Source organism: Lemur catta, chromosome 8 (assembly GCF_020740605.2).
Source record: "Lemur catta isolate mLemCat1 chromosome 8, mLemCat1.pri, whole genome shotgun sequence".
Lineage (NCBI taxonomy): Eukaryota > Metazoa > Chordata > Mammalia > Primates > Lemuridae > Lemur > Lemur catta.
The window spans coordinates 5626516-5653367 of record NC_059135.1 but is presented as its reverse complement, the minus strand read 5'-3'; the positions used below and the strand labels follow the sequence as shown (position 1 = coordinate 5653367).

The window sequence follows — 26852 nt, the reverse complement described above, 5'->3', positions numbered from 1 at the left end:
AAAATGAAAATAAAATAGAGAGAAATGAACAGCACACGTGGAGTCCTGAACCTCTTGGTGTCTTTTGCTGTGGGCTAAAGTCCCCTGGTGAGGTCTAAACTTCAAAAGTGGCCTCAAACTGGAACTTTTCCATAGGAAAAGTCAGCAGTAAACATTGACCCCAGGATCAATTGCTTCTGTTTAAGTTACCGACTGCGCCATTCAGAGAGAGCAGCCAGGCCGCATTTCATAAAGGCAGCTTCTCTTAGGAAGAATTGTCACCCCCAAACCCACAGAGAGACAACCTTCCTGGCTCCGAATTAAAATTCTTCCTCCCAGGATGGGGAAGACGGTGATGAAGATATTGTTTGTGTTTGCTCTGGGAACGAACTACTGGTCTTGCTCAGGTAAGGTGTTCCATGAGGTGCCCACCTGCTCTTACGACGCCCTGGCCCACGTGCCCGTCTCACTGTGCCTGTGTGCTTGCGTGTCAGGTTTCCCCGTGTATGACTATGACCCGTCCTCCCTGAGGGAAGTCCTCAGGGCCTCTGTGGCGAAGGTGAATTCCCAGTCCCTGAGTCCATATCTGTTCCGGGCGTTCAGAAGCTCATTAAAAAGAGTAAGTGCACGATCAAGTCTTCTCTGCTCCTCTGCAGGCTGCTTTTCCGTCTTGTCTTTTGCCAGTTTGTACTCTTTCTTTTATTTTTCCAGTTTAAAAAAGGTCATAGCTAATTATCTCTTTCATACTGTTTTTTTTTTTTTACAGAGATAGGATTTCATTACAATTTTTGTCATGAGGCTCTGAAAGCTACTTTTGACAACTGACTCTTCTGTTTTCTTCCCTCCAAAACTGTCTTCTATGTCCCTGCATTCTGCTTCTGTCCTTGAAGTCCTCATGGCTGTTCCTGAGGTGTTTTGTTAAGAGCTTCTCATTTATTGGAAATAAGCCCCCTTTCAAATTCAGCAGCTCTTTTCCTAATACTTACTGGAAGTAAATTCTGGCTTTTGAGCCAAATTAATCCACCTTCTTTTGTCAATTTGGTAAAATCCTGCTTCCTTTTATCCTTAGGAACTAGGGCTAGGGAAAGAGGAGCTGTCTTGGGCTTCCAAGGGCAAGGACGGCTGTGTAGAAACGTCCTTCACGGGAAATGAGGAACGGACAAGTGGCCGCCCTCCCTCCTGCTCCCCAGGGCATTTTGCTCCCTGGTTATTGTCTTAATGCCGCTCACTTGGAAGTGGGAACAGAAATATCCTCAAGCAAATTTAGGTTAAGGTAGGAAGTAAGGGAGGTTCTAGAAAGTCACAAGTCTTAGGAATGAAATCTCTGTGCAGCCAGGTGGTGTGGGAATAAGAACAGAGACGTGGCCAAGAGTCCAGGTGGCGGCTACTCCGGGCAGAGGCCAGACGGCTGCTGACTCTGCTCTGCCTGCTGTTGCTGTCTTCTGTTCCTCCTGGGGCCTCTGGCGCTCACGCTTAGCTCGTTTCCTCTGCTGCTCTGTCGAGCACCGGGTCATGGTTTCCCAGCCTTCATCTGCAAATGCAGTATCTTCATCTGAATCTTCTTCAGAAACAGCTCAGTTTCTCTTTTCCAGATTCCAAGGAAATTAATCAAATTGTCCCAGGTGTCTTTTCTAGTTGGGTCACAGGTCATGAAGACTATGGGCAATGCTTTAGTTAGGTGCCCATCCCAGAGCCAGGCTGTCATGGCCAGAGTGGGGTGTCCTGGACCTGGACGCTGCGGTGCGGGGGCCCTGCGGGATGTGTGTGGTCCGCTCCCGCGCCGAAGGATGTGCTGCTGCTGCTGCTGCTGGAAGAGGACTGGACCGGAGGAAAGAGCCCCTTCCTTGTGCACTGCTTGCCTTGGCTTCCAAATGCCATTTCCATTGGCATCTAATGAGATGCACTTGCGGTGTTGGGAATCGATGTCTTCTTGCCAAGCTTGTAGATGAGCAGTTTAAATTTACCCGTAATGTAGCTATTGCTCACCACAGAAGGAAAGTTAGTAGTTAACTAAATGGATAAGAGAATGAGGACAGATCCTGAGAGAACTGATTGCTGACACTGCAAATCTGGCCTGTGGGGAGGGGCTGTTGTGAGATGCAGCCCCCTGGGCACGTTCCAGTGTGCGCCATCTCTGTGTGGGCACCCAGACCTGAGCCTGGATGCACCTAAAAATACATGCATCGTATGGGATCCTTAATGGGCACGTAAATCAGGGATTCCTCTCTGCTCCAGACGCAGCTCCTCTACCTGCAATCTGCCTGTTCTTGCCTCTCCCCAGTCTTTTCTGATTATACAAATTTATTGATTAATCTACCTTCACTGCGTCCTGTCCTTGAAAACTCTCTCTCTTCTCCCATTGGGAGGAAGACCCTTCCTCCTTTGATTTCTCCTGGTGATATTTCTTTCCTCTTGGGAGCATTTCAGATTTTGCTTTACGTTGTATGTGTTAACCGTATCTTCTACGAACACCTTATAGATGGCTCCAAATATGCCAACTTTTTCTATCCAATAGACAGGAGAGATCCCCTAAGTGGACAGGTCACTAGCAAACCTCTGGAGAAATATTCAACTCTCTAATAGAAAGAAAAAAATCGGAGTTAAAATAACAAGGCAAAAAGGAAGAATAACAAGGTAGAAGAATAACGAGGTGAAAAAGAAATCTCAAACACTGTTAGAGAGCTTGTAATTTGGTAAAATTATCTTTGAAAAGCAATTTGGAAATGTGTTAAACATATTTACAAGCATGTTAAACATTAATATTAGTAAATATTTTTAACTTTTGATCACATAGTTTCACTTCCAGGGATATGTGCAAAGGAAATAAGTGGTTTAGTCATGTGTATATATGTGGGGGTATTTTAGGGTAGAGTTCAGTGGATTTAGGGAGAAAGGTCGAGACCTTCTACTGTATCCCTGAGTTTGCTTAATAAGCCCATTGATTCTCGACCCAGGTTGCCCATCAGCATCATGCGAGAGCTTTAAATATTCCTGACGCTCAGGAGGCATGATTGACTAACGAAATCCCAGCCTCTGGGGAGGAGGCTCGTATTCTTAAATGCTCTCGTGCTCAGTTAGTAACCACCAGGTTCTATCAACAGACTTGGATCAAATAGTCTTGCAATGGATTTCAAGTTACTTACCTCCCGGGCTCCAACGAGAAAGGCTAAGGTTACGTGAGTTCAGCACTGACGGTCTCCTGCTCCAGCCTCCACATTAGGCTCGCTCAGAGCAGAGAGAGGAAAGGTGGGCACAGGCCCTGTACGGGGGACGAGGAAGTGGAGGGGACAGACTGGGCTGTGCTTTCACAGAGCTCAGACTCCACCGGGGAAGGAGGAGGAAGCAGGGCAGGGGATGCAATTCAATAAATACTCAGGTTATTTCAGGCAGTGGCGAGTACCATGGGGAAAATGAGACAGGTGGGCGGATGGACGGGCCCGGGCTGGGGTGGCAGTCAGATGGGGTGGTCTCCACCCAGGCTTCATATTTGAGCTGAGACTCACTCAGGTGACAAGGTGTTCCAGCCCTGGGAAGACCTTTTGAGGGAGAACTGAGGTGTGCTGGGCAGAGCCCGTGCGAGGGCTCTGAAGGACGAAAAGGCTGGAGATAGCGTCTGGCTGGAGTCAAGAGGGTGAGGCCAGAGCGGTGGGCATGAGTGGGACGTGCCTAGGTTGCAATTGTGAGGAAATACCTTTACAGAAACATCCAGAATAATGTTTGACCCAATATCTGGGCACCTTGGCCCAGCCATGTTGACACGAAAAATTAATCACTACAATTGCCAAATGGAATTGTTATGGGTCTTTTGTTGTTTATTTGAAATAAAAAACAAAATAGGATCATTACAAAAAGTTAGAAAACACAAGAAAGGGCAAACCCAAAATAGCCACATTGTCCATTTCTCTGAGGCACTTTGTGTAAACTCTCAGGAGGATATTTCTTCAGAGCTTTTTCTCTTCATATGTAGATAGAAAATAACTTTTTAAAGAAAAACAGGCCCATACTATAATATTGATTGTAAATTACCACAATCTATTGCAGCCAATAAGACTGGGTTTTGAATTCCTTGTTGCTAGGCATTTGGGCCGAGAGCAGAAATGTACCAGCTGAGAATGGGTTCAAATGAAACAGCAAAAATGTCAGGTGTTTCTCCACATTCTTGAGAGAGTGCTTAACAGTGCTTAAAGATGCAAAAGACGTTGCATCTCACAGTTCAATAAAATGATCTGTACTCAAAAAACCTGCATTTTCCTATTTCCCACCGAGCTGCGGCGCTGCCAGTTTGCGTTCGTCTCCCTGCTTTGCGGCAGACTGCCGGGCGGGATCGGAGGTGCAGAGCCCCAGACAGCGGCTGCAGGTGATGGGAGAGGTTCTTATTCTTTAACTTTTCTATGAGACTCAGATTTAATATCGAGTATGTTAAAACTGTAAATAAATGAGGTAGTAATTAAGGGTTGAGTTTTTGTTTCTACCTGTTTTCAGAAAAGTCTATGTTTATTAACACTTATTACATATCCTGTGTTAGAAGACGTGAAGACGCCCACCCTAAGCTTGGAGTTTGTCATATTTTTCTAAAACAAAATTTCCTGCGTGTGCCTGTTATCCCCTCCCGGTCGGTGGTCTGTGCACTCACAGCGGGCGCTCGCTCCTCCCTGGCTGGCGGGTTGAGTGTGTTGTTGACGCCAGTTGCCGCAGGCGGGCTCTGGAGCCCAGAGGGAAGACGTGACGTGTGGCCCGGGGATGTTGTCACGCACTGGACATGGTGGGCTCCCCCGAGGCCTCCTGCTACCATCTTGGTCCTGCCGCATTCTATGCCCCTTGCAGCAGTCCTGATGACTCAGTCGTACCTCTGAAAACCTTCTGATACCTTCTCATCCTTGAGTATGAAATCTAAACTCCTCCCCATGGGCTACGAGACTGTAACATGTCTGACACCCCCACCTCTCCAGCGTCATGGTGTATGGGGCTCCCCTTGGTCCTGTTGTTCCAGCCACAAGAGTCAGACTTGTCCCGGCCCCTGGGCATTGGCTCTGCTTTTTCCTCACTTGATGGGCACCTTCCCAATCTTCAAGTCTCACCTTAAATTTCCCTTCCTTGGGAGGATTTTTCTGGCACTTTCTCTAAAGTAGCTGCTTCCTCCCCTCACCCCCATTGCCTTTTTGCTGCTGTTTTGCTGTTTTATTCATAGCACCATGACTATCTGGATCTTGTTTAGTTTTCTTTAACACGTTTGCTGTGTGTGTGGCTCCCCCTCTGGAACCTGAGCTTTCTGGCCTCGTCCCTGCTCTGTCTCTGGTGCTGAACACACTGTGAGCACACGGTACATCAGGACTGAATGTCAGTAAAGCCTCCCAGATCTGTCAGGAAGTTTAGAAGCCTCCCCCAGTACCCCACTCCCGTGGAAAAGACTAGAAGATCATGTAAACCCACTCACGGGTCAGATCTGCTCCCACAGGACGCTGGGGCAGGTCACACTCCGTACAGCAGAGATGTGCTTGCCATTGAATCACTTATCTCAGGAATTATTAAAAATCATGGAGCAGCCTTTTAGGAAAATGATACTTAAAAACATATGGGGTTGATTCTTATCATTTGTGGCAGTTATGTGCTATAAAATCACCACTAACGAACATGGAACCACTGCTCCTAGGAGAAATAGAGGTTGGGTTCCTGTGAGCCTCGGGCCACAGCACTTTCATCAACCCATCAATACCAACCTTGTTTTGGTGAGTTCCTGTTTAAAGACAACTACTTTAATATATACTGTTGACTCATTAACGCTGAACTCGTGCCCACGGCGCTGTAACTCACGCCTGAACAAAGCCTACCTAGCATGTCCTTTCTCCGTGAGGCACATCACAGCGTCTTGCGCTTCACAGCACTAGACAGCTCTTCAGCACGAGGCCTGGGGGCATTTTCAGTACGAGAGCTGAACAAGAAGGCAGGGCGTCTCCTTATCTGACCGCTCTTTAGGTGGCTTCAATTTTTCACCACTCTTCACTTGTCACGAATGATTGCACAAGTGCTGTAAGCATCGGTCTTGGGGTTACACATACGTTTTAGTGAGTAGGGGAATTAATATGGGATCCATGCGTAATGAGGATCAACTGTATTAATAAATGTACATGGTTAGAACCAAGACTGACCTTGGAGTTAGGACGCTTACCTTCCGGTTCCATTTTTGTCATGAAAGTGTTGTTTGACTTTGATAAATCACTTTTCCCCTCTGGTCTTCACAATGAAGGAACTGGGTGATTGCTAAGCTAATTCACAGCTTTCATGGTGATTTGTTTCTCACTGGGCAGAGAGAAGTTTCTAGCACTGTGAACTTTAGAAACACAACTGTTGCAAACCGACACTTTGTTTTTATGAAGGTTGAGGTCCTGGATGAGAACAATTTGATCATGAGTCTAGAGTTCAGCGTTCGAGAAACTACGTGCAGGAGAGATTCCGGAGAAGACCCTTCCACGTGTCCCTTCCAAGGCAGCTACTTCGCGGTGAGTGGGGCGGGAAGGACCTGGTGCCGGAAACCACAAGGGAGAAAGCCTCACCTCGTCCATGACTTGGAGTCAGGCAAAGAAAGAGCTTGGCTATTGCCGGGGTGGCATCTGGCCACACCACTAACTGTGTCAACAGTGTCCCCTGGTGGGGCAGTGTCATCCAGTGGTTGACGACTTGGGCCATTGAGTTGTGGAGTCTATGGTCCTGCCATGTGGTGTTATTTTGTAGTCGAATGTTGAATGTCACCTGTCTCCCCTACTGGTTCAGGCTCCATGAGACCAGGAACATGACAAGTTCATTTTTGTATACCCCATGACCAGAAACACAGTACAACGCTTAGTCAACACCCGTGGGCAGGAATCCTGTCTGAACACGGCAACGCTATCATTCAAAATTTGCTTGCCATAGTGTTTGCATTCAGGTGTACGAGCTCTCGGGGTTTTGTCATTATACTTAAAAAAGGATTGGTTTGATTATTTGTTCCATCAAACTTTTCACTGTGACTCTGTTTTACAAAGGACCCAGACCAAAGTGTCACAAGTGTCTATTTCTAATGACATCTGAGGACAAAGGAGAGGAGAGCGAAGTCCTGTGGGGGCCTTACCATTTCTTTTTGTTCGAATGGGAATGGACTCAAGGCAGCCCACTCAGCACTCATGGAGGAAGTGTTTGCTTCTCCCAGAGAGTTGTAATGTATCCAACGCTGAAGAGATATTTAAATATTTCACTTGTTTCTGCTTAGGTCTTGAGAAAGTTTTCATTTTGGAAAAAATGAAAAACCTCTCTGAATGTTCCCTTTCTTCATCATTTTGTCAAACCTGACAGTATTGCGTGATTTATTGGACAGAGGCTGACCCTTTTTATGAGCAGCTGAAGCTATAACTCACTGTTTTGCCTTTTCCAGCCGACAGCCGTCTGCAGAAGCACCGTGCAGGTGTCTGGCGAGCAGGTGCGGGACGTGCGGGCTCGCTGCAGCTGGGCGGCCTCGTCCTCCATGTCCGAGTCTCTCAGCAGCGAGGAGGTGGGACCAGGGCCTCGTCTCCTCCCAGAAAGTGCCTCGTGGGATCTGTGGGGGTGTGTGAAAAGCAGAGTGGATTGACAGGGTAGCTGGATCTCCAGGCGGGAGGGAGTAAGCATCACTCTACTCACACAGTTGTGTTCTCCCTGGTGCACCCACAACCTCACTGCCTCATTTTCCATATCCCGGACTTCTCCCGGCCTATCCTTGTGTGTGCACGCTCTCTCTCCCTCCCTCTCTCTCCCTCTCTCTCTCTCCCTCTCTCTCTCTTCTTCTTTCTCTCTTCCCTTCCCCGTGACTTGGGGCATGATCTTGAAGTAACAGTTAGCAAATCTTCACAGCTTTAGATCTGTGTACCTCCTTGGCACTGTGATTTCATGGCATGAAAAGGGGAATTTTTGTTGGACCAACATTCAAAGCTATTCCCCAGCTCTGCTGTCTAGGTGAGGAAACTTAACCTTCATGTAACCCTCATGACCCACAGCTTCCTCATCTGTTAAACACCAGTAATAATGCCAGCAATTACGACCTGGTCCTAATAACGACCAGGTTGTTGAGAGAACCAGGTAAGTTGATGGCCCAGTACCTGGTGCATAATAGATGCTCAGTGAATGGCAGGATACTCTTTTCCCCCCAGTTGCATTGAGTGATTTGCAATAATACTTTAAAATTCATAATATATAAGCATTTCTGACTTGCAATTATATTACTTATTTGTTTATTGACTGCTTTTTTTTTTTTTTTTTTACAAAACTGTATGTCTCATGACGGCCAGGGATGTTTGTTTTTGTCAGTCTAGGACAATGTTTGATACAGAGTAGATACTCAGTAAATACTTGAATGGATACAAGAAAATTCATTCAACAAATATTTACTGAACAAGAATACAGTATGAAGAGGCAGCCTCTTTAAACTAGGGATAAAAACTAATGACTTGCTTTATTTGTTCATTTGTAATTGGATAATATTCTACACAGGTATTTTAAAAATATTTCCATCATTATGCAGGTGAGTCTGTCCTACAACATCTTAGATTCTTATTCAATTTTTAAGATTTAATTCTGTAGTGAAAATTACATTAGAATAGTATAAAACTTCAACTTCAAGAATTACACATAAAGGTTAATTTTCTCATCCAATTAACATACACCTTAACTATCGAGTCTGGAAGGCCATATTAGAACAGAAAGTGACAAAGCTTGTGACTGAGAAACTCCTATCACAGAGGATGGTCTTACTGGTACAAAGAGAAGTTTGCACAGTTTCTTAGGACTTTCTCTGCAAAAATTTTTAGTTGAGCATAAACTTAGTGATTGATCGTGTTCACACTGGCAACCTTTGAGGTAAATTGCCAGGTGATTTCTGAGCTTGTCATAGAGCCATAGTGCAAGGGTCTTCTGTTCTTAGTGCTATTAATAGCTCCGGCAAGCACCAAAGGGCTTCTTTTCTAGACTCTGTTAAAATATCCAAGAAGTCAGATATGTTTCCCAGTAACACACTCACACACATGTGGGCCCAGTTAACACAGAAATGACACGGGCCAAGCACATGGTATTCTGTTAGTATTGATTTCCGTGGTTTATAGGAGAAAAAGAGACCGAGGGAAGCAAGGGAAGCACAGTCCTGGGCTTCGTGGGGTTTATAGACGCCCCTGGGGGGAAGGCGTCCGTGAAGCAGGATTTGCCCTGACTACGGGCCAGCACTTGGGACCACATAGTGAGAGGAATGAACGTCGTGCTGTGCAGACAGAGCTTCTGGAGGGAAGTGTGTTGAGGGCAAGGACTGGAGGGTGGGTGCGAGACAGACACAGGGCACAGGGTGTGCAGGGGAGGGAAGAAGGGTGTCTGAAGCATGGGAAATCACATGAGCATGCCCTGAAGAGCGAGGGAAGTGGTGGGTTGGAATGGAAATCCATTATAACTGGAATAAGCAAACATGGGCAGAGAGGCACAGGTGGGGCTGGAGGTGACCAACAGCAGGTCACCTCGGGGATTCCTGCCTTTATCCTCACGATGAGGGGGCTACTGAAGGGCTGTAGGTGTGTGCGGGTGCAGGGGAGGGTGAGAGAATCAGATGATGCATAGACTGGAACCAGGTGAGAACAAATCCGGAGCACAGGAGGTGGCAGGGGAGGTGAGAGAGAATGCTGATTGGAGCTAGGGTCTAGTGGCACTAAAAGTCGAGAGAAATGGGTTCTAGTTCATTCTGTGACCTTTAACACAGAATTAATTTAATAGACAGCCACCTAATTTAACCCCTCTTCCATCTCTGCTTTGGAAAGTTGATTGTCATCCCACAACCCGCAAATCTGTTGCAACTTTCTAATGGCGTAGTGAGGATCACAGTGAAGACTCTGATGTTAAGTTAGCCCCAGGAACAAACTAGATTTTAGAGTAAACCCCCACGTGGCTTGTCCTTAAAAATGAGGAGATCATAAAGAATTATGAACAAAGTTATTAAAAAATTCCAAAATTAAAGAATTTTGCAATTCAAAGGAAAAGGAAGAAAGCAGATAGAGATTTCAAGTAAATCCTGGCAACTCTGAAATGGATTTCTTACACGAAACAGAGGGAGAAAAATAGAAAACAGCTGTAAACCATTTTTAATGAAATACATGGTGACATTACCAACATGAAAGACAATAAACTAGGATGCATTTAGTCACAGAACAAATAATTCATTGTTGGGAGAAGGAAATAGAAGAAATAAAACTGAAAAGAATCCCAGAGTAATGAAAATAAAGATCACTTGAAAAACATAGACTATAGAAGAATTTCCAGAGGGAATATAATGTAAAGAAAGATAGAAGTCATGGAGAATAAGCCCCCAAATCCAAATTATGACTAATACAGACTTAGATCAACTGGAACGTGAGAGAAAATGTTGCAGCCCAGACTCTTGGCAGGAGGGCTGTGGGCCAGGCAGCCACCTTACTGTGTGACTATCACATGGACTCTCAGTGACTTCATGAAAACTTCTTACGGATATCTCTTCCCACTGAACATATTATGGGGTCTTCATAGAAAGAAAACTCTGAAATTTGACCTAAACTCAGTCTGTTTCCAAGTCTGCATAACAAAGTTCCATCTTTCTGGTCTGCAACATTTGGGCTACATTCTGAGTCTAGTGGAAAGCTTTTGGTCAATTTAAACTTCATGTAAGTTGCTCTTCCCCACATACTTTCTTAAACATACATGTTTGATATTATATAAAATTATTTAATATAATATATTGCCTTATGTCATTAAAAATGAATTCTATGTCAGAGCCTTCCAGATAACATTTACATTTTTTACAGTGTGTTTCTATTTTCTCTCTTGCATGTGCTGACACATACCGATGCCTAAATTTCTTTAGATGATTTTTGGGGACATGTTAGGATCTCATACATGGAGAAATAATTATCTATTTGGTAAGTTAAGATCTGTTCTTTTTAATTTTTTTTTTCTTGAAACAAACCTCATATTGAGGCTCTTTGTTATTGAATCATTTAAAACTAGAAATACCTATATATAGCCTTTGAACAATTACAGTAACTATAAAAAACTAACATTTTGTTTTGCTTTTGCTCCTTTCTTATCACTAGGTAATAATGATACAAACTATTCATTTAAGGTACTTTCTTCTATTTACAGCAGAGCTTTTCCATACATAATTCCATTTGATGACCCCAATGTCTCTGTTGAATAGGCTGAGCCAATATTGGTTTTCCCCTTAAGTGGGTCCCCTAATTTGAACATGCTTGCTCCCTCCGGGGTGTACTACTTATAACTACCGGTGAGTTATAGGGCCCAGATATGCAATAATGTGCAGCTGGCAAGATCAGGACTAAACCTCGTCTGGCGGGTTGAGGCTGAACTCTGTAATCCTCCAGCCGTGCAACTAGAGCTGACCATCTCGAGTGCCTTGGTTGGAGGAGAATGGGCTCTCCTTTTTTTCCCTGCTTATATGGCCTCTAATTTGAAGTGAGATTGGGTTAGCACTCCAGGATTTAGGAGTCCTTTTTATGTTCCTGGAGCTTCTTCCTTTAGTGCTGATGGTGGCAAAACTCTATAGTGATCTCCCACTGCTTCTTTGCTTAAGACACATATTTGTGAAATCAATAATAAAATCATACAACCTTCTGGAAATAGGAAGAGGGGTCTTGTCTTATGGCTGTTACTGTGTTACAGGTCTCATTTCTGACGAATCCAGAGGTGGACAATTTTACGATCGGTCACTTGGTAAGTGGTCTGTTCCCTGCTGCAGGACACCACCAGACCCTTCTCTGCTCAATCCAGACTCTGCTGAGAAAGCCTATTTCATAGGAGTCAAATCTCTGAAATACAAAATATAAGTGAAAATGAAAAGAATAGTAATGTACAAACTTGCATTGCAAATCAATAAAAGGTAACCTTGAGGCACTAACCCACTTAAAAGTTACCAAGAATGAAAATATCAAATCTGGTTCAGCAAATCAGCATTGACCTTTCTCCTGCCCCACTCGGGAGCACTTTTTGAATAGCCTGAACCCTGACGATCTTTTTGCCATACTTGACGAAACTTCTCAGTAAGTGGATGAAACTAGCAGTTATTTTGCCCCTCCCCCGAACAGATCAGTTTTCTCACGTTGTCTACACGATAGCTCTGTACACCAGGTGTGCTGTCTGCTTGTAATAACTTGTGGCATTAACTGGCACATACAAAATGCTTACCCCGTACACAATTTTCTCCTTCAACTTTACAACCATCCTGTGGGGCAGCACTGTGTTCTTTCCCATTTTATAGGTGAGCAAATTGAGGCTTAGTGAATTTCGGCAACTTGCTGAGGCTACACTGCAAGGTAGGACTTTGACCCAGGGAGTGAGCTGCAGAGACGGGTCTTTGATCAGACCTGCCACACTCTAGAGCCTGTGCTTGTTCCATGCTGCTTCCCAGAGGAATTGTGAAATCCACCGTTCAGTGTTTCTTCATTAAAATGAATGACACATATTAATATTTCAATGAGCTCAATGTCTGATCTTCACTAGGCATACTCCAATTTACGTGAAGTGTTGGGCCTTACAATCTGAGGCTTGATTTTAAAAAATCCCTAGTTTTTATATCTCTTCCAAGTTATCACTTTGGGAGAATATGTGGTTACTGTATCAGTACGACCACTGAGGAAATATTTTTATGAACACTTCTTTTGGAATTGCCTTCAGAATCTATGGCCTATTATTTTGAATCTGCGGTGGTGGCAAACATTTGCCCTCGGATTTGATGCTGGAAATAGCCAAAAGCTATTTGGAAAAAAATATTATGTATCCAATTAATAACAAACTTGTGTGCCTTGGTAATCTATTGCTGTATATCAAATTACCCCCAAATTTAGCAGCTTAAAACAACAAACATTTATTATCTCATGGTTTCTGAGGGTCAAGAACTTAGGAGCAATTTAACTGGGTGGTTCTGGTTCGGGGGCTCTCACAAGGTTGCGGACAAGATGGTGACCAGGGCTGTGGTCTCAGCTGATGCTTGACCAGGGCTGAAGTGGCCACTTGCAAGAGCACTCGGTTCTTCATGGGCTGTCGGACTGAGGGCTTCAGTTTTTCACCATGTGGCCTTTCCACACGGCTGTCTGAGTGTCCTCAAAACACGACAGCCAGACTCCCCAGAGACAGTGATCTGGGAGAGAGAAAGAGAATGAATGAGCAAGCAAGAAAGCACCCGAGACTGGGGCACAGTCTTTTATAACCTAATCCTGGAAGCGAGATATCATCACTTTCGCATATATTGTTAATCCACCCAGACCAGCCTGGCCCAGTGTGGAGAGCACTGCCCAGGAGGGTGAACACCTGGGGGCCGTCTTGGAGGCTGGCCACCTCACTGGACAAAGGCCATTTGGGACAAAATATTACGTGGATATAAATTAATGTGACCAATCCTTTTATATGTCTCAGAAGATATTTCTAAGATGAAATATCAGCACATATTGGGCCTTGGGGAGCGTCACTGACTCAGACGGGCAGCTGTCTTGGAGACTGCTTTGAACATGATGATTTAATTTAATTCAACAAATGTGAGTGACAAGCCCTGGGCAGATCCCATAGAGGACTGAAAGATAAATGCGGCAGTCCCTTCCCCCAGGGCTGAGACATCACGCGTGTAGTACGGAGCGGGGAGAGGCGAGCTCTGGGCAACACGGTGCAGGGGAGGAGGGCGAGCTGGCCGAGGGGCGAGGCCTTCGCATCCTCAGGCGTCCTCTTGGTAACGGGCTCAGGCTACACTGGCCGAGGCCCTTCCCGTTGATCTATAGTCACACAGTCCGTGTTGTCTTAGGTCTTGAGGTGACTGACAGAGCCTCTGTGTCCCCTTTCTATCCTTAGAGATCATGAGAAGGGTCCTTCCTCCCGGAAATAGACGGTACCCAAACTACCGGCACAGAGCAAGGATAAACGCTGGCCTTGAGTGACAGCCCTGAGGTAAGGGGACACCGCTAAACACACGGGTATTTAGAAATAGAAACCGTCGGAGTGAGGGCCTCGGAACCTGTGACAGGCTGTTCAGGTCCCGTTCTCACCTCCCCCAGTATCACCGTCTCTTCAGTCTTGCGCACCCTCGCTCTTTCTCCTCGGTGCCTGTGTCAGCAGCCACTGAGGTGACCGGTCTCTCGTCTTCAAGGGCAAACAGCAGCAGGGGAACAGCCCCTTCCTCTGACTCCTGTCACCCAGCCCACACCTGTCTTCCCACCGCCTTCCTGACGCAGCTGTGGTCTCCGGCCGCTGCCTGCAGCCCCTCACCTCCCTTGCACTTTCCCGCTTTTTGCAAACTGGATTTTACTCCTTCCCATCTGTGAAATAATCTGATCCAGCTTCCTTTTCTTAATCTATAGTTCAAATACCGTGTTAACTCCTTAGCCCAGTTCTTTCCATATTCTATGAATTATGCCACTATCTCTTCCGCTTACTTGACTTTAACTAGCGCTGACGTGTAATTATTTCCAACTATGTGTCTCCTACCATGCTCCGTGCTGGCATCCAGGCCCTTATAGCAACCACCTGTTGGAGGCCATTGCTGTGAGCATCCTGTGGGCCCCTGAAATTCGACTGGCTTCCTGCCAGGCTTCCTTTCTCAGTGGACGGCAACCCCATCCACCTAACTGGTTCAAGCTAAAAACCCTGGGGACGTGGTTGACTCCTCTTCATCCTCCGTCTTCTCGCACATCCACAGGGTCTGGTCTCGTTGATTTCACTGCACATTTTCTCTGGCATTGGCCGGTCATTTCTCTGCCGTCACCACTGAACTGTGGATTGCATTCTTGCCTCCGGCCTGAGCCCACACTCTCTACCTTGCATGCTGTCTTCAGGTTTATCATGAAACACAGAGGAGACTCTGTCCTGCCCCCGAAAACCCCTGACACTCGCTTCACCTGCGGGCTAAAGTGGAGGTATGCTATAGCCAGACGCTGAGCTGAGGGAAAGGGCAGGCTGGTGGCCCCGTGCTGCAGAGAGCCGGCTCAGCACACTTCCACATGAATTTCCAGTCTCTAGGGATGGGATTGGAGCACAGGTAGCTGCCATGAAGGGCACCCTTAAAAGGACTCTTAAGATACAATTATAGAAGTTCATCGAGCGCGTGGTCATTTTTCCTGCACTTACACAAGTTAATGATGAAGCTTGAGCTGTACAGTTTACATAACACTGCATGCTGTCAGGGTAAAGTCCAAACTCCCGGCATGGCTCACAGTGGCCTTCATGATCTGCCTCTGCCCACTGCTCCAGCCTCACCTCTCCCACACCCCCTGCACCTCACTCCAGCAGCACTGAAGTCCTCCCCCTGCACCTCACTCCAGCAGCACTGAAGTCCTCCCCATGCAGCCTCCACTGGGATCAGCCGCCTGATTAGCTCTGCCTGCCCCTCCGGGTCTCAGCCCAGTTATGCCTCCCCTGCGGTGGTCTACATTGACATCACAAACCACCACCACCAAATCAGCAATGATGTTCCCTTCTGGGCCTCCATAGAGTCCGCATCACAGGGGTCTGAGATTGTTTGTTTCCTCTCTGCCCATGCGACTCTACCAGCCTCCCCCAGGGCAGGGCTCAAGGAACCTCATCTGCCGTCCTGCCCCCCTGCCTGCACGCAGCCCGGCACACTCAATGTGCAAGTGTGCAGTGGATGTTCTCTGGGTGCATGGAATCCTTCGCTTTGGGTTCTTGCAATTTTTACCAAAAAAAAAATCAAGTAAGCATAATACAATTAATTTTTAACCACTGGAATTTGAAAGAAGTCAACTGACATTTGACTAAAATAGAAGGAAAATTCACCAGTGAGGCCGTCTTGGATAAAAGATTCAAATGGTAGGTTTTCTTTTCAATCTATGGTGCACTCTAAAAATAAAAACCAGCTTCAAACGGAGATCGAGAAACCAGTCATTATGAAGAAACAGACTCATCATATTCCTTTTTTATAAATGTAAATCATTTCTTTTTGCTTCACAGAGTATCCTGGGGCGGGGGGTGGGGGGAGGATAGAATTCTCAATGGTTTGGCTGTATTTTCTTTATTAATAATACGATTATATTGGATATCTATACATATGTAAAATATAAATGCATCATCTGGTTTCTATAAAGAAATTGATGACTTAAAACATGTCTTTTAAAAGGCAGCACAGACCAAAGGCCAAATGCTGCTTCCCCTGTTCTGGACATTGACTTTGACTGGAGTCCCAGTTATGTCTCCGCCCTCCCGTGACCTTCAGGGCAGGTTTCCACACTGTGCTCTGAGTTTCCTAGAATCACAGGGTGAGGCTGGCAGGGCCGGCACAGTGGGCCCAACGCGGGGCCCGTCTGGCGGGGGTCTGAGCAGCCGGCCTGGCTCTGCGCCTGCTCTCTCACCCACGAAGGGCACCCAGTCCCCTGACTTCTCAGGGTGCAGTTTCTTCAAAGGCCTGTTGCTATTTTTGACTTATTTTTGTCCCCACTAGAGCATGAACTCTTTGAAAATGCATTACCTTGTGGTCCTTACTAATTATTTTAGTTTTATAATAAGTAAGAATATCATTAATGATAGGTCTACATGAAATTATCAGTGACAATACCCTTTGTCAACTTCATCATGCTAAGAGCAGTGCACGGAATATAGTCAATCAGGCTGGGAGGGAAGAATGAGTGAGTGAATTCATGACCAAAACCAAAATCAATATTTTCAAATTGTACAGGACAGTTTTGGGAGCTCTTTGAGGATGGACACTTGGGCTCATTTATTATGGAATTCCCAGAGCCCTAAACCCTGTTCTAAGGATTCTTTAAGGCTGAGAGAAAATGATTTACTGTTTGAGAGTGGATCGTGAGATGTAATTTTAAACAAAGAGCTCTGAATGTTTTTGGTGTTTGTTACTCTGAAAGAGGAAATGTGGACAATCAGGTTCCCGCTGTCTGTTGAAAGGAATCTCTTTGAGAGTCCTACCGGGTCTTGATCTCTGCTGCTGGAAGGGCTCTGGCTTTTCCATTACGTGGTGGCCAGCAGACCTCAGCACCCACCACAGCCGGGCGAGGACGCCCCTTCCTTTCCGTTGCTGTTGACGGAGTTCTTAACACGGCCCAGAGCAGCAGAGAAGGCAGTTCTGACTGAGGCGTTTTCAATAAGTGCATGGTGGAAAGAATCAGTCTTAGACTTTTATCTCTTTGTTCAGCAAATGTTCATTCAATGCCTGTCTCCTGCCTGGCCCCCGAGTCCTTGAAGATCACAGCCCTCAAGTGTGCCGGGATCCGGGTGTAGGTGCATCACCGTCTGTAAATCCTGCACAATCCAAGTGCAGTGTGATTATTGTTGTTCCCTCTGATTGCAGACGAGGAAGGGAGGCGTTTAGAAGCCCCGCTCTCAGAGGTAGCCTTGGGACTGGGATCTGTCTGGTGACGCTGTCTGTCCCCGCGGCCTCTCTTTCCCTTCCTGTGATTCTCATACCTCCATGTCTAGAAAACAGCACGAGAGGACACAACCTCGAGGGTTGTTTGTTTAAGATTCATTTGTCATGCATTGAGTGTGTGTATTTAAAAACCACACAATTTACAAATGTGGAAAGGAGAGCTTTATGTCTTAAGAAAGGGATTACACCCTGCAGGTGGGAAGTGCAGCCTCTGGCTGAAAACCAAAGCCAGTGCTTGGAGGGACGAAGGGTGAGCAGGGATGTGTGCAGACCCGGTAGACCAAGCACCCACTTGATGGGCTGTGGGAGGGGCTGTGAGGATTCATGACAGGACATTCATCCTTGCACACGCATACTGAATAAACGTGCGTGTTTCATGCATCTCATGCTCACTTTGCAGTGGAGATTTAGCACTGAAAGGCATTAAAATTGGCCCCATGTGTCAAAAGGTGAAGCAGGGACGTGAAGGCACCCAAGTGCACAGCCTCTGTGAACCAGCCAGAACCAGTCCCTGGTGGGTGGTCTTCTTATCGGGAGAAAGTTACTGAAATCAGAGTCTTGGGGGATCAAAGCCGTAGCCGTGCCTTGTGGAACGAGGGTCGGTCACTCAGTGTCGGGGTGGATGAGCAGCAATTGTTTCAGTATGCTTATGTCCAGGCCCGTGCCTGTTTAGCTGCTGGAGAAAAAGAAAATCCTTGTGGCAGTTAGAACACAGTTTGAGTGTGGGGTGTGTGACTTAACCCTTGCCTGGCATGGCCTTAGACCCTGCTTGTAATTTGATATCTTATGGCCACAAAGAGTCCGTTCTGTTGGTGTTGTGATCTCTGTTTTAACATTCATGCTGGTCAGCTGTCGTGTCTAAACCACCAGAGGGAGGGGATATAACGAGATGTGTCCAACCTCTTCTTCCCTCCTGGCCAGGAACTCAGTTTTTAAGGTTTCTCTGGGGTCCCCTTGGCCAAGATGGGGTCCATTTAGTCAATGGGATGTCTTAGAATTTTATTAGTTTATAGGTGAAACGGAAATGTGGTCACCTACTAGAAAGCAAAGACTTTGATTGGAAGTTAGTAACACACTTACCTACCACCAGCTGTGTGGCAGGGCTGGCCCCTGACACCTCGGCCACCCCAGTGAGGCTGCTGAGCGATTTTGACATTCAGGAATCAGACCTCGTCATGACCTCTGTTACGGCCCATCTACCGAAGGGGCCAGAACCCCCCAGAAGACAGAAAAGACGCAGCCAAGGACCCAGGGGCAGAACCTGGCTACAAGCAGCTACGTTTACTCACATCTTGCTCTGACTCACGTTCACAAAATACTCCCAGCAATGACATCACCGAGTGCCACCGAGCCTTGTCATTCACGGAAGTTACGGTCCATGCAGTTGCTGAGAACACTGAGTTAGTGAATCCCGAACTGCTGCTCATGCAGGGAGCACGGAATGATTAGGTTCCTTCGCGCCTCTGGTCATGACATTTTCCTCAACCTTGTTGTGAGTGTGTTTCTGTTTAGATGCCTTATGTAATACATGCTGTTGATTCGTTAGCATTGAACTCACGGCCAGCAGCACCGGAACTCATGCCTGAGCGAAGCTCATCTGATTAACACACAGATTTTCTGCATAAGGCACATCACAACTGTCCTGCACTCAGGAACACTTGACAGCACTCTACTCAGGGCTGTTTTGAACAGTGAAATCGTCAACAAAAAGCACAGAAATGCATGGCACTGAATAGACCTCAAAAAGGATACTTGTTCACAGCATGAGAGCTGAAACAGGCAGGCAGAGTGTGGCCTTGTTTGACCTCAGCTGGGAGCGTGTGGGTGGGATGACTGGAATGTTTTGCTGCTCCACACACGTCTGAGCATGAATGAGAAAGCACCATGAATATCGACTTTGGGGGTACAGATAAATATTAGTGAGAGGTGAACTCACAAATGTGGAATCTGTGAGTCACAAGGGCTGACCGTGGAGTGGGTTCCCTGCGCCAAGTTTATCCCTGGCTTCTCCTTGACCTCTCTTGCTCTCTTCTCATCCTGTCTTTAAAGAGCAGCCCCGTCTGCACTTGCTGCTGGGACCTCATGCAGTCTCCGTGCCTGCGCTGACCCTGCCCTGCTCTGCAGCCACCTCCTCGCTGCCCCCACACCCTACGCCTGTCTCTTTTCCTTCTGAGTCTCATGGCGTGTCTGATAACCACTGTGCTCCTGAAATCCTCTGGCCTGAGATTGCACTCCCTCCCCTGGCTCTCCTCTCTGGCCCACACTTCCCCTGTTCCCCACGGATCCCTCTTTTCCCTGCTCCTCCTCAAACGATGATGTTCCCAAGGCTTCCGGCCCTGCTCCCCTGTGCTCCCTGCCCTCCCCGTCCTGGTCACCCCAGGCACCCCCAGGCTCTGACACCAGCTGTCTGGGGATTATCCCACCCTCTGCTCCACACTGTCCCTCTCGCTTCTGGAACTCCAGGCACCTCCCTCCGGATATTCTACTCCGCGCTCAGAACAGAATTCTTCCCTCAGAGACTGACTCTTCCTCCCGCAGCCAACGCATCTTCCCAGTTACCCAGGCCTGAAACTGATTCTTCTCAGACCTGCCCGCCTCCCTCACCCAGCTGGTCACCAAGCCCTGCTAATCCATCCTCTGTCCCCTCTCCATGCTGTTTGCTCCGGTCCTGGCCTCGTCATCTCTAGCCTGGTATGTTCAGTATCCTCCTGGTGGCTTTGTCTTTGCTCCTCTCAAGAGTACCTGTGCACTGTCACCAGAGTTATCTTAGCACGAGCCCTCGCCAGGCCAAGGGCCCTGCCCACCCGCAGGATGGAGTGGAAGCTCCCTCACGATGTGGCACGTGAGCAGGCAGCCCCGGCCCCCGGTAGTGTCACTGCCTGCAGCCCCGTCCCTGGCTTCTTGCGCCGCTACTCTCTGTCTCCCGACTTACGTGGGATAGTGGCTCACAGCTGACCATTCCCGCAGGCCCCCAGCCTGGGTCTCTCCTCCGTTCCCAGGCCCCTCCTGCCGGAATACAACACCCTGTCCCCGAGTGCCCTGAATCCCCCTCAATGTCTTCTCCGGGGGCTCCTTTCCTCGGGTTTCCTGCACATGGGCGTCTCTGCAATTGTGCTGACCATGCTGTGCTCTAACTACTTCTATTGTCTCCGCTAGTTTGTGGGGTTTTTTCCCCTAGGTCAGAACTAGGCCTTGTTGATCTTTGTAACCCCCAGTAAATGCTCCAGCCTGGATGTTTACTGAATGGGTGGACCAATGAATGAATGGATGGATGGATGGATGGATGGATGGATGGATGGGTGGATACTCCCATCAGCAGCCCCACATCCTCAGAGGACTGCCGCTGTGGCCAGCCTCCTCCTCCACTGGTTCAGTTGGTTCCTTCCTTCCCAATCTCATGCCACAGCCACCTCCTTAGGCCAGACTGAGACCAACACCCGTCCGCAGCCTCTCAGGGGTCTCTCCAATTCTTCCCGTTTTGAGACTTGGGCTTCCTTCATGGGGCTGTGTCTCCGTCACTCAGACTCAGTCACCTCTTCTCAGCCCTTTTGTTTGTTTGAGGAGCTGCCGCTGTGCATAGCCGTTCTAGTCCCCAGTGCCGTCGGACCTGTTTCTGGGCAGTGACGGACTCCTGGGTCCTGGTGCCACAGCAGCATGTGCGTGACACTGTGATCTGATTTCACCCTTTGTCTCTCTTTTGACAGCAAAATGCATCGGAAGGAAGAGAAGTTGCAACGAAGAAAGATATTTAATAAATTCTGGAATTTTTCTTTTGATCAGTTTCAATCTGTAATAAATGCCTTACTTTTCCTGTAAGACTCTCTCTTTCATTGCTTGATTTAACATAAGTATGAAATTTTTAGATGAGAAACCAATGGCCTGAGAAGATCAGTGTCAGCTAAGGATTTTAGGAGTTAAAGACTCATGAAGTGAGTGTGTTTGGCATGTTTTAGGTCAATTTAAAAATGGTTTTAAGTTCCCTGTTATTAAAAAGACACTTGGTCTTGAGCAGGTCAGTGTCAGGAGAGTTCTGTCTTTTCTTTTACATCCAATTTTAATTTTGAAAAATCATCTGTGGAGCTCAGGTGACTTTTGGGGAAGCAAAACTATTCTCTATGATACCGAAATGGTGGATTTGTGACATTACGCACTTGTCAAAATCCCTAGAATGTACAACCCAAAGAGTGAGCCCTAATGCAAACATGCCAGTATTGGTTTATCAGTCATACCAAGTGTGCCACACTGGTGTGAGATGTTACTAATAGAGGCAGTTGTGTGGGGTGAGGTGTAGGATGGGGAGAGGGAGGACATGGGAGCTCTCTGTACTTTCTGCTCATTTTTTTAAAAACTAACACTGCTCTAAAAAATAAAGTTAATTAATAAAAAAAATCATCTGGTGGCTACAGAATAAGAGGTATCACAGTCAATCACTGTCCCCATGAAAATATTGTTGTTATTTCTTTCCCTTCAGGTTTCTCAGTTAGGGAGTCAACAGCAAAGAGTTCTCTCTGACAATGCAGGCACCACTAGGAAATTTCCCAAAGGGTTAGGGTTTGTGTTCTCCAATCCACTTATTTAGAAAGGTGCTCCAATCGGTGCCAGTCCTGGAGCCAGGCCTGCGCTGGAGTAGTAGAGAATTTGAGGATGTGAGAAGCCCCAAACCCGATCATGGTCTCTCGCCAGGACTGGGTGGAACCCATTTGAGGTTTTCTGCCCTTGGCTAGGACATCACAGACCCCTGAAAACTATTTTCTGGATGAATGAGACACAAAGTCATTATCAATCATTTGCTCCCAGATACAGACGTGACTGTTTAATTCTGCTCCAGTAGCAAACTGCTTTACTGACTACGGCATTGAGATGTCTGATAAGGCTGATCCCTACCACATCCCAGTTCTATTTTTTTTTTCCAGCACTTTTCTGGATAGACCCATATTCTCATTTTATTTCAACTATAAGATCAGCTTATGAAGTTATGAAAAAAATTATATTGGCATTTTGAATCAAATTACATCAAATTTATAAATTAATTTAGAAAAAATTGACATCTTTAGATTTTTGAGTTTTGCTCTATAAGACTAAGACACACATTTCCATTTACTGACGTCTTCTTTTATATCCTTCAATAGAGGTTAAGAATTTTCTTATATGTGTTCTACATATTTCTTTTAAAATTTATTTATTTGTATAATTTATTTTATTGTTATTATAAATGGAATCTTTTGTCATTATATTTTATAATATAAAATTGACCCAACATATGTTAGGTTTTTGGCCTGTCTTCCTGCCAACTTTTCATATTGTTGCTAAGAGGTTTTCAGTAGATACTCTTGAATATTCCATCTATACAGCTATAAGTTGTACAAATAATACTAATTTTACATTCTTTCCATTTTTTAAATGTTGCTTCTTTCTGTTTCCTATTTTCTTTGATGAGTATATTCCAGCAGGGTTAAATAACAGGATGGCGACAAGCATCCTTGTCTTGTTCCTTATTTGACAGCTATCTAAGCAGCACTTTAGCGTTTCACCATTAAGTACAATGCTGGCTTCTGGTTTGGTGTAAGGGTCTACATTTTTAATCATATTAAGGTTGTATCTATTCTTCCAGTATTAAGAGTTTATAACATAAACATATGTTTATTAAATGTCTTGAAATGATCCTATTTTTTTTCTTTGATAACAAAATATGGTGAATTATGTTAACAAATCACCAGTATTGAACCATCTTTGCATTTTTGGAACAACCCGGCTTGGTTGTGGTTTTACTACTCTTTATGCCACTATTTCATTTAGGATGTTCATTTCAGCACCCCTGAGCAATAGTGATCTGTAGTTTATTTTTGTGCTTTGTTTGTCTGGTTTTGGTGTCTGTGTTGTGAAACCGCTTCTATCTTTGCAGTCTCTCTGCGGCGTCTCCTCCTGCCCCACCAACCTCCAACACTCTGGTCTAATGAAAGACCTATCTGTAAACATCCGTGGAGGGAAAGTGTGACTTCTTTTATGGATGGAATAGAATATTAGCTGCATATATAGTAACTTATATATGAATTTACATATTTTTGTAACTTGTCAATCTTTGAATTTACCAGCCTTTTCCAAACATTTTTGCCAACTTTCTTCCAGAGAGAGAGGAGCGCAGCAAATAAACACTAGGCCTGAAACGTTCAATCCTTGCTTCGTAATGGTCATTGGCCCAGGAAAATGCTGAGGTGTATAAGAAGTGCAGTGGAACTGTCTGATTTATTTTATAAATGTATCCTCTTGGATTGTGCAAGCCAATGCCATCATTATGCATGGCTTCCAGGCTGCAGCTCAGCCCATACTCTTCCTTAGGCAGTAGCAGGCCAGCAAGAATAGAAACACACTTGGAAAAGGGGGTTCACTGGCTGTGACAGTAACAGACATCTCATGAGAGATGCAGGTGGGGACTGTGGGACCCACACACTCTGTACCCTCAGCCAAGGCTGTTTCTAAGAACAAACATGATCTAATTCCTTCTGGCCAGAGTTCACATGAGTAATTTTCTGTTAAACAAAGAGAACTTATGCCTTTTTTTTTTTTTTTGAATGGTGCACACCTGCTCTCTGTTGTGGGGTTGTAGAATGTGGTCACTGCCAGGATTCCCTCTCAGCTCTGACCTCTGTAGAAATCACGGTACAAGACAAACAGCGGCAAACCTCTCTATAAAAATGCCATTGTGCCGTTGTGAGGATTGCAGCAGAACAATTTTGGCCTTTCTCCAGAAGCAGGTGTGGCTGGAGCCAACCTGTCTGGAGTGACTTTTTGTGCTACAAAATCATCAGCACATAGACAGGATGACAATGTTGCATTATTGGGAGGCCCTGGGAATGTGCACTTGCCTTTATAGATGGGCTGTATTTACCCTCCTGGCCCTTCAAAGCTGGGATTAAAAATTGCCAGTGTTCAAATATTTAATGTTCCTCCTTGTTTTCCATCCCTGGAATGTCTCAGTGTGACCTGACTTGGTGCCAACATGTTGTACACCACACTGTTCCTCCCTCGCCTGGGTTACCATGTATGAAAAGCTGAATGGTCAGTTCTTGTCACCTTTAGGGCCACATCAGCCTAAAAATCAGTTGGTGTCCTCCTTAAGTTTGGGGGCAGCTTTCTACAGCTATTCTGTTCCATGTTATTTTCCTTTCACAGCAAGAGATTTAATTTTGATCATGAGGATAATAAACACATTTCATAATATGTTGTCTCACTTTTTTAGTGACTATTAGGTTCTAGTGGCCACAGGGAATGTATGTAAGAGAAGTGGGAAAGGGGCAAAGTATGAATTCTCTACAGAATGTTCCATACTGTGGAGAGTCCAAGTTCTTCTTTTCTTTCCTACTCCATTTTCTCTACTGAACACCCTTATCACATCAGACTACTTAATAAGAGGGAGTATTTGACTGAGGAAGTGATGCTTCTAGATATTTGGCAGAGCAGGTCCAAATGCTAAACACAGCCTGCAAATTAAAATAACAATGAGATACTGCTACACACCTACTAGAGTAGCCAAAATCCAAAACACAGCACCAAATGCGGATGCAAACAGCATTTGGAAACGGTGAAAAGATCAGTGTAGCAACAGGAATTCTCATTCCCTGCTGTAGGAATGCAACGTGGTGCAGCCACTTTGGAAGAGAGTTTGTCAGTTTCTTACAAACTAAACATACTTTTACCATAGGACCTGGCAATCATGCTCTTGGATATCTACCCAGATGAATTCAGAAGTTACACACAGATATTTATAACCGCTTTATTTATAATTGACAAAACCTAGAAACAAACAGGATGTCCTTCAGTAGATGAAGGGATACATAAACTATGGTATATCCAGACAATGGAATATTATTCAGCCCTAAAAAGAAATGAATGATCAAGTCATGAGGACACGGAAAAAACTGAAATGTATATTACTACGTGACAAAAGCCCATCTGAAAAGGCCATATACTGTATGATTCCAACTATGTGACATTCTAGAAATGTCCAAGCTATGGAAACAAATGATGAGTGACTGCTAGGGATTAGGGGGAAGGAAGGGCTGAATAGGGGGAACATTGAGGATTTTTAGGGCAATGAAATTACTTTGTCTGATGCTACAATGTTGGATAAATGTCATCATATGTTTGCCCAAACCTATAGACTGCACAACATCAAGAGTAAACCCCAGTGTAAACTATGGATTTTGGGTGATAATGTTATGTCAATGTAGGTTCATCGACTGTAACAAACACACAACTCTGGATGATGACAAGGGGGGAGTTTGTGCATGTGGTGGGGCAGGGAGTATATGGGAATTGTGTACTTTCTGCTCAGTTTTGCTATGAACCTGAAACTTCTCTGAAAAATAAAGTTTATAGATTAAAAAAAAAAAGAGCCTGAACCAATGTCATGGTTCACATGACACATTTAGAGGATTTTGGTATTTATAATTGTATTAGTTTCCCGTTGCTGCTAAACAAATTACCACAAATTTAGTGTATTAAAACAATATAAATGTAATATCTCATAGTTCGTAGGACAGAGGTCTGAAATGGATCTTGTTGAGGTGCTGGTAGGGCTGTGATCCTTCTAGGGGCCCCAGGGGAGGAGCTGCTTCGGTGCCGGGTCCAGCTTCCAGAGGCTGCCTGCATCCCTTGGCTCATGGCTCCTCCCCTGTCTTCACAATGCAGAACTCCAACCTGTGCTTCCGTCACCACATGGCCTTCTCTCCGACTCTGACCCTCCTCCCTCCCTCTTACAAGGACACTGTGATAACGTTGGGCCCACCTGAATAATCCAGAATAATCTCCCCATCTCAAGATTCCTAACTTAACAGCATCTGCAAAATCTCTTTTACCATGTAGGGTAACTGCTACGGACTGATTGTGTTTCCCAAAACTCATATGCCGAAGTCCTAATCCCCGTCTCAGAATGTGGCTGTATTTGGAGATGGGGCCTTTAAAGAAGTGAGGTCATATGCGTGGGCCTAATCCAATACGACTAGAGCCCTTACAAGAAGAGGAGATGAGGACAGGGGACATGCACAGAGGAAGGACCGTGTGAAGGCACAGGGAGAAGATGGCATCTGCAGCCCAGGAGAGTGACCTCAGAAGGATCCAAACCTGATGACACCTTCATCTTGGGCTTTTAGCCTCCAGAACTGTAAGAAATCAATTTCTGTTGTTTGAGCCACCTCGTCTATGGTATTTTGTCATGGCAACCCAAGCAAACTGATACAGTAACTAACATTCACAGACTCTGTGGATGAGAACGTGGAGGGATGGCATTATTCCGCCCACCACAACGACCACACTCAAACCACCCAAATAGCTCCCCTTTGCTCTGCGCTGCAGCGAGGCAGGTGCTTACGTGCACGACATCATTTAATTCTTAAAGCAGCCCTATTGGGCAGCAGCAGTACTACGCCAATTTTACCAATAAGGACAGGAGGGCTTAGAGACAAACTGT

The 26852-nt window shown here is 45.7% G+C and overlaps 1 protein-coding gene across 2 annotated transcripts; it reads left to right on the top strand.

Moving 5' to 3' along the window:
• The first annotated feature begins 200 nt into the window (after positions 1 to 200).
• Positions 201 to 26406, top strand: SPP2 (secreted phosphoprotein 2). 2 transcript variants are annotated; one of them, XM_045558824.1, is made up of 8 exons: positions 201 to 386; positions 474 to 598; positions 6354 to 6476; positions 7385 to 7501; positions 10856 to 10910; positions 11671 to 11721; positions 13846 to 13941; positions 26249 to 26406. In XM_045558824.1, the coding sequence occupies exons 1-7, from the start codon at positions 320 to 322 to the stop codon at positions 13929 to 13931; spliced, it is 624 nt and encodes a 207-aa protein (XP_045414780.1). In that variant the 5' UTR covers positions 201 to 319; the 3' UTR covers positions 13932 to 13941; positions 26249 to 26406. The 2 variants fall into 2 exon arrangements, with proteins under 2 accessions (XP_045414780.1, XP_045414779.1); XM_045558823.1 differs by lacking the exon at positions 26249 to 26406 and adding an exon at positions 21091 to 21196 and having other exon boundaries at positions 203 to 386.
• Positions 26407 to 26852: the final 446 nt, after the last annotated feature.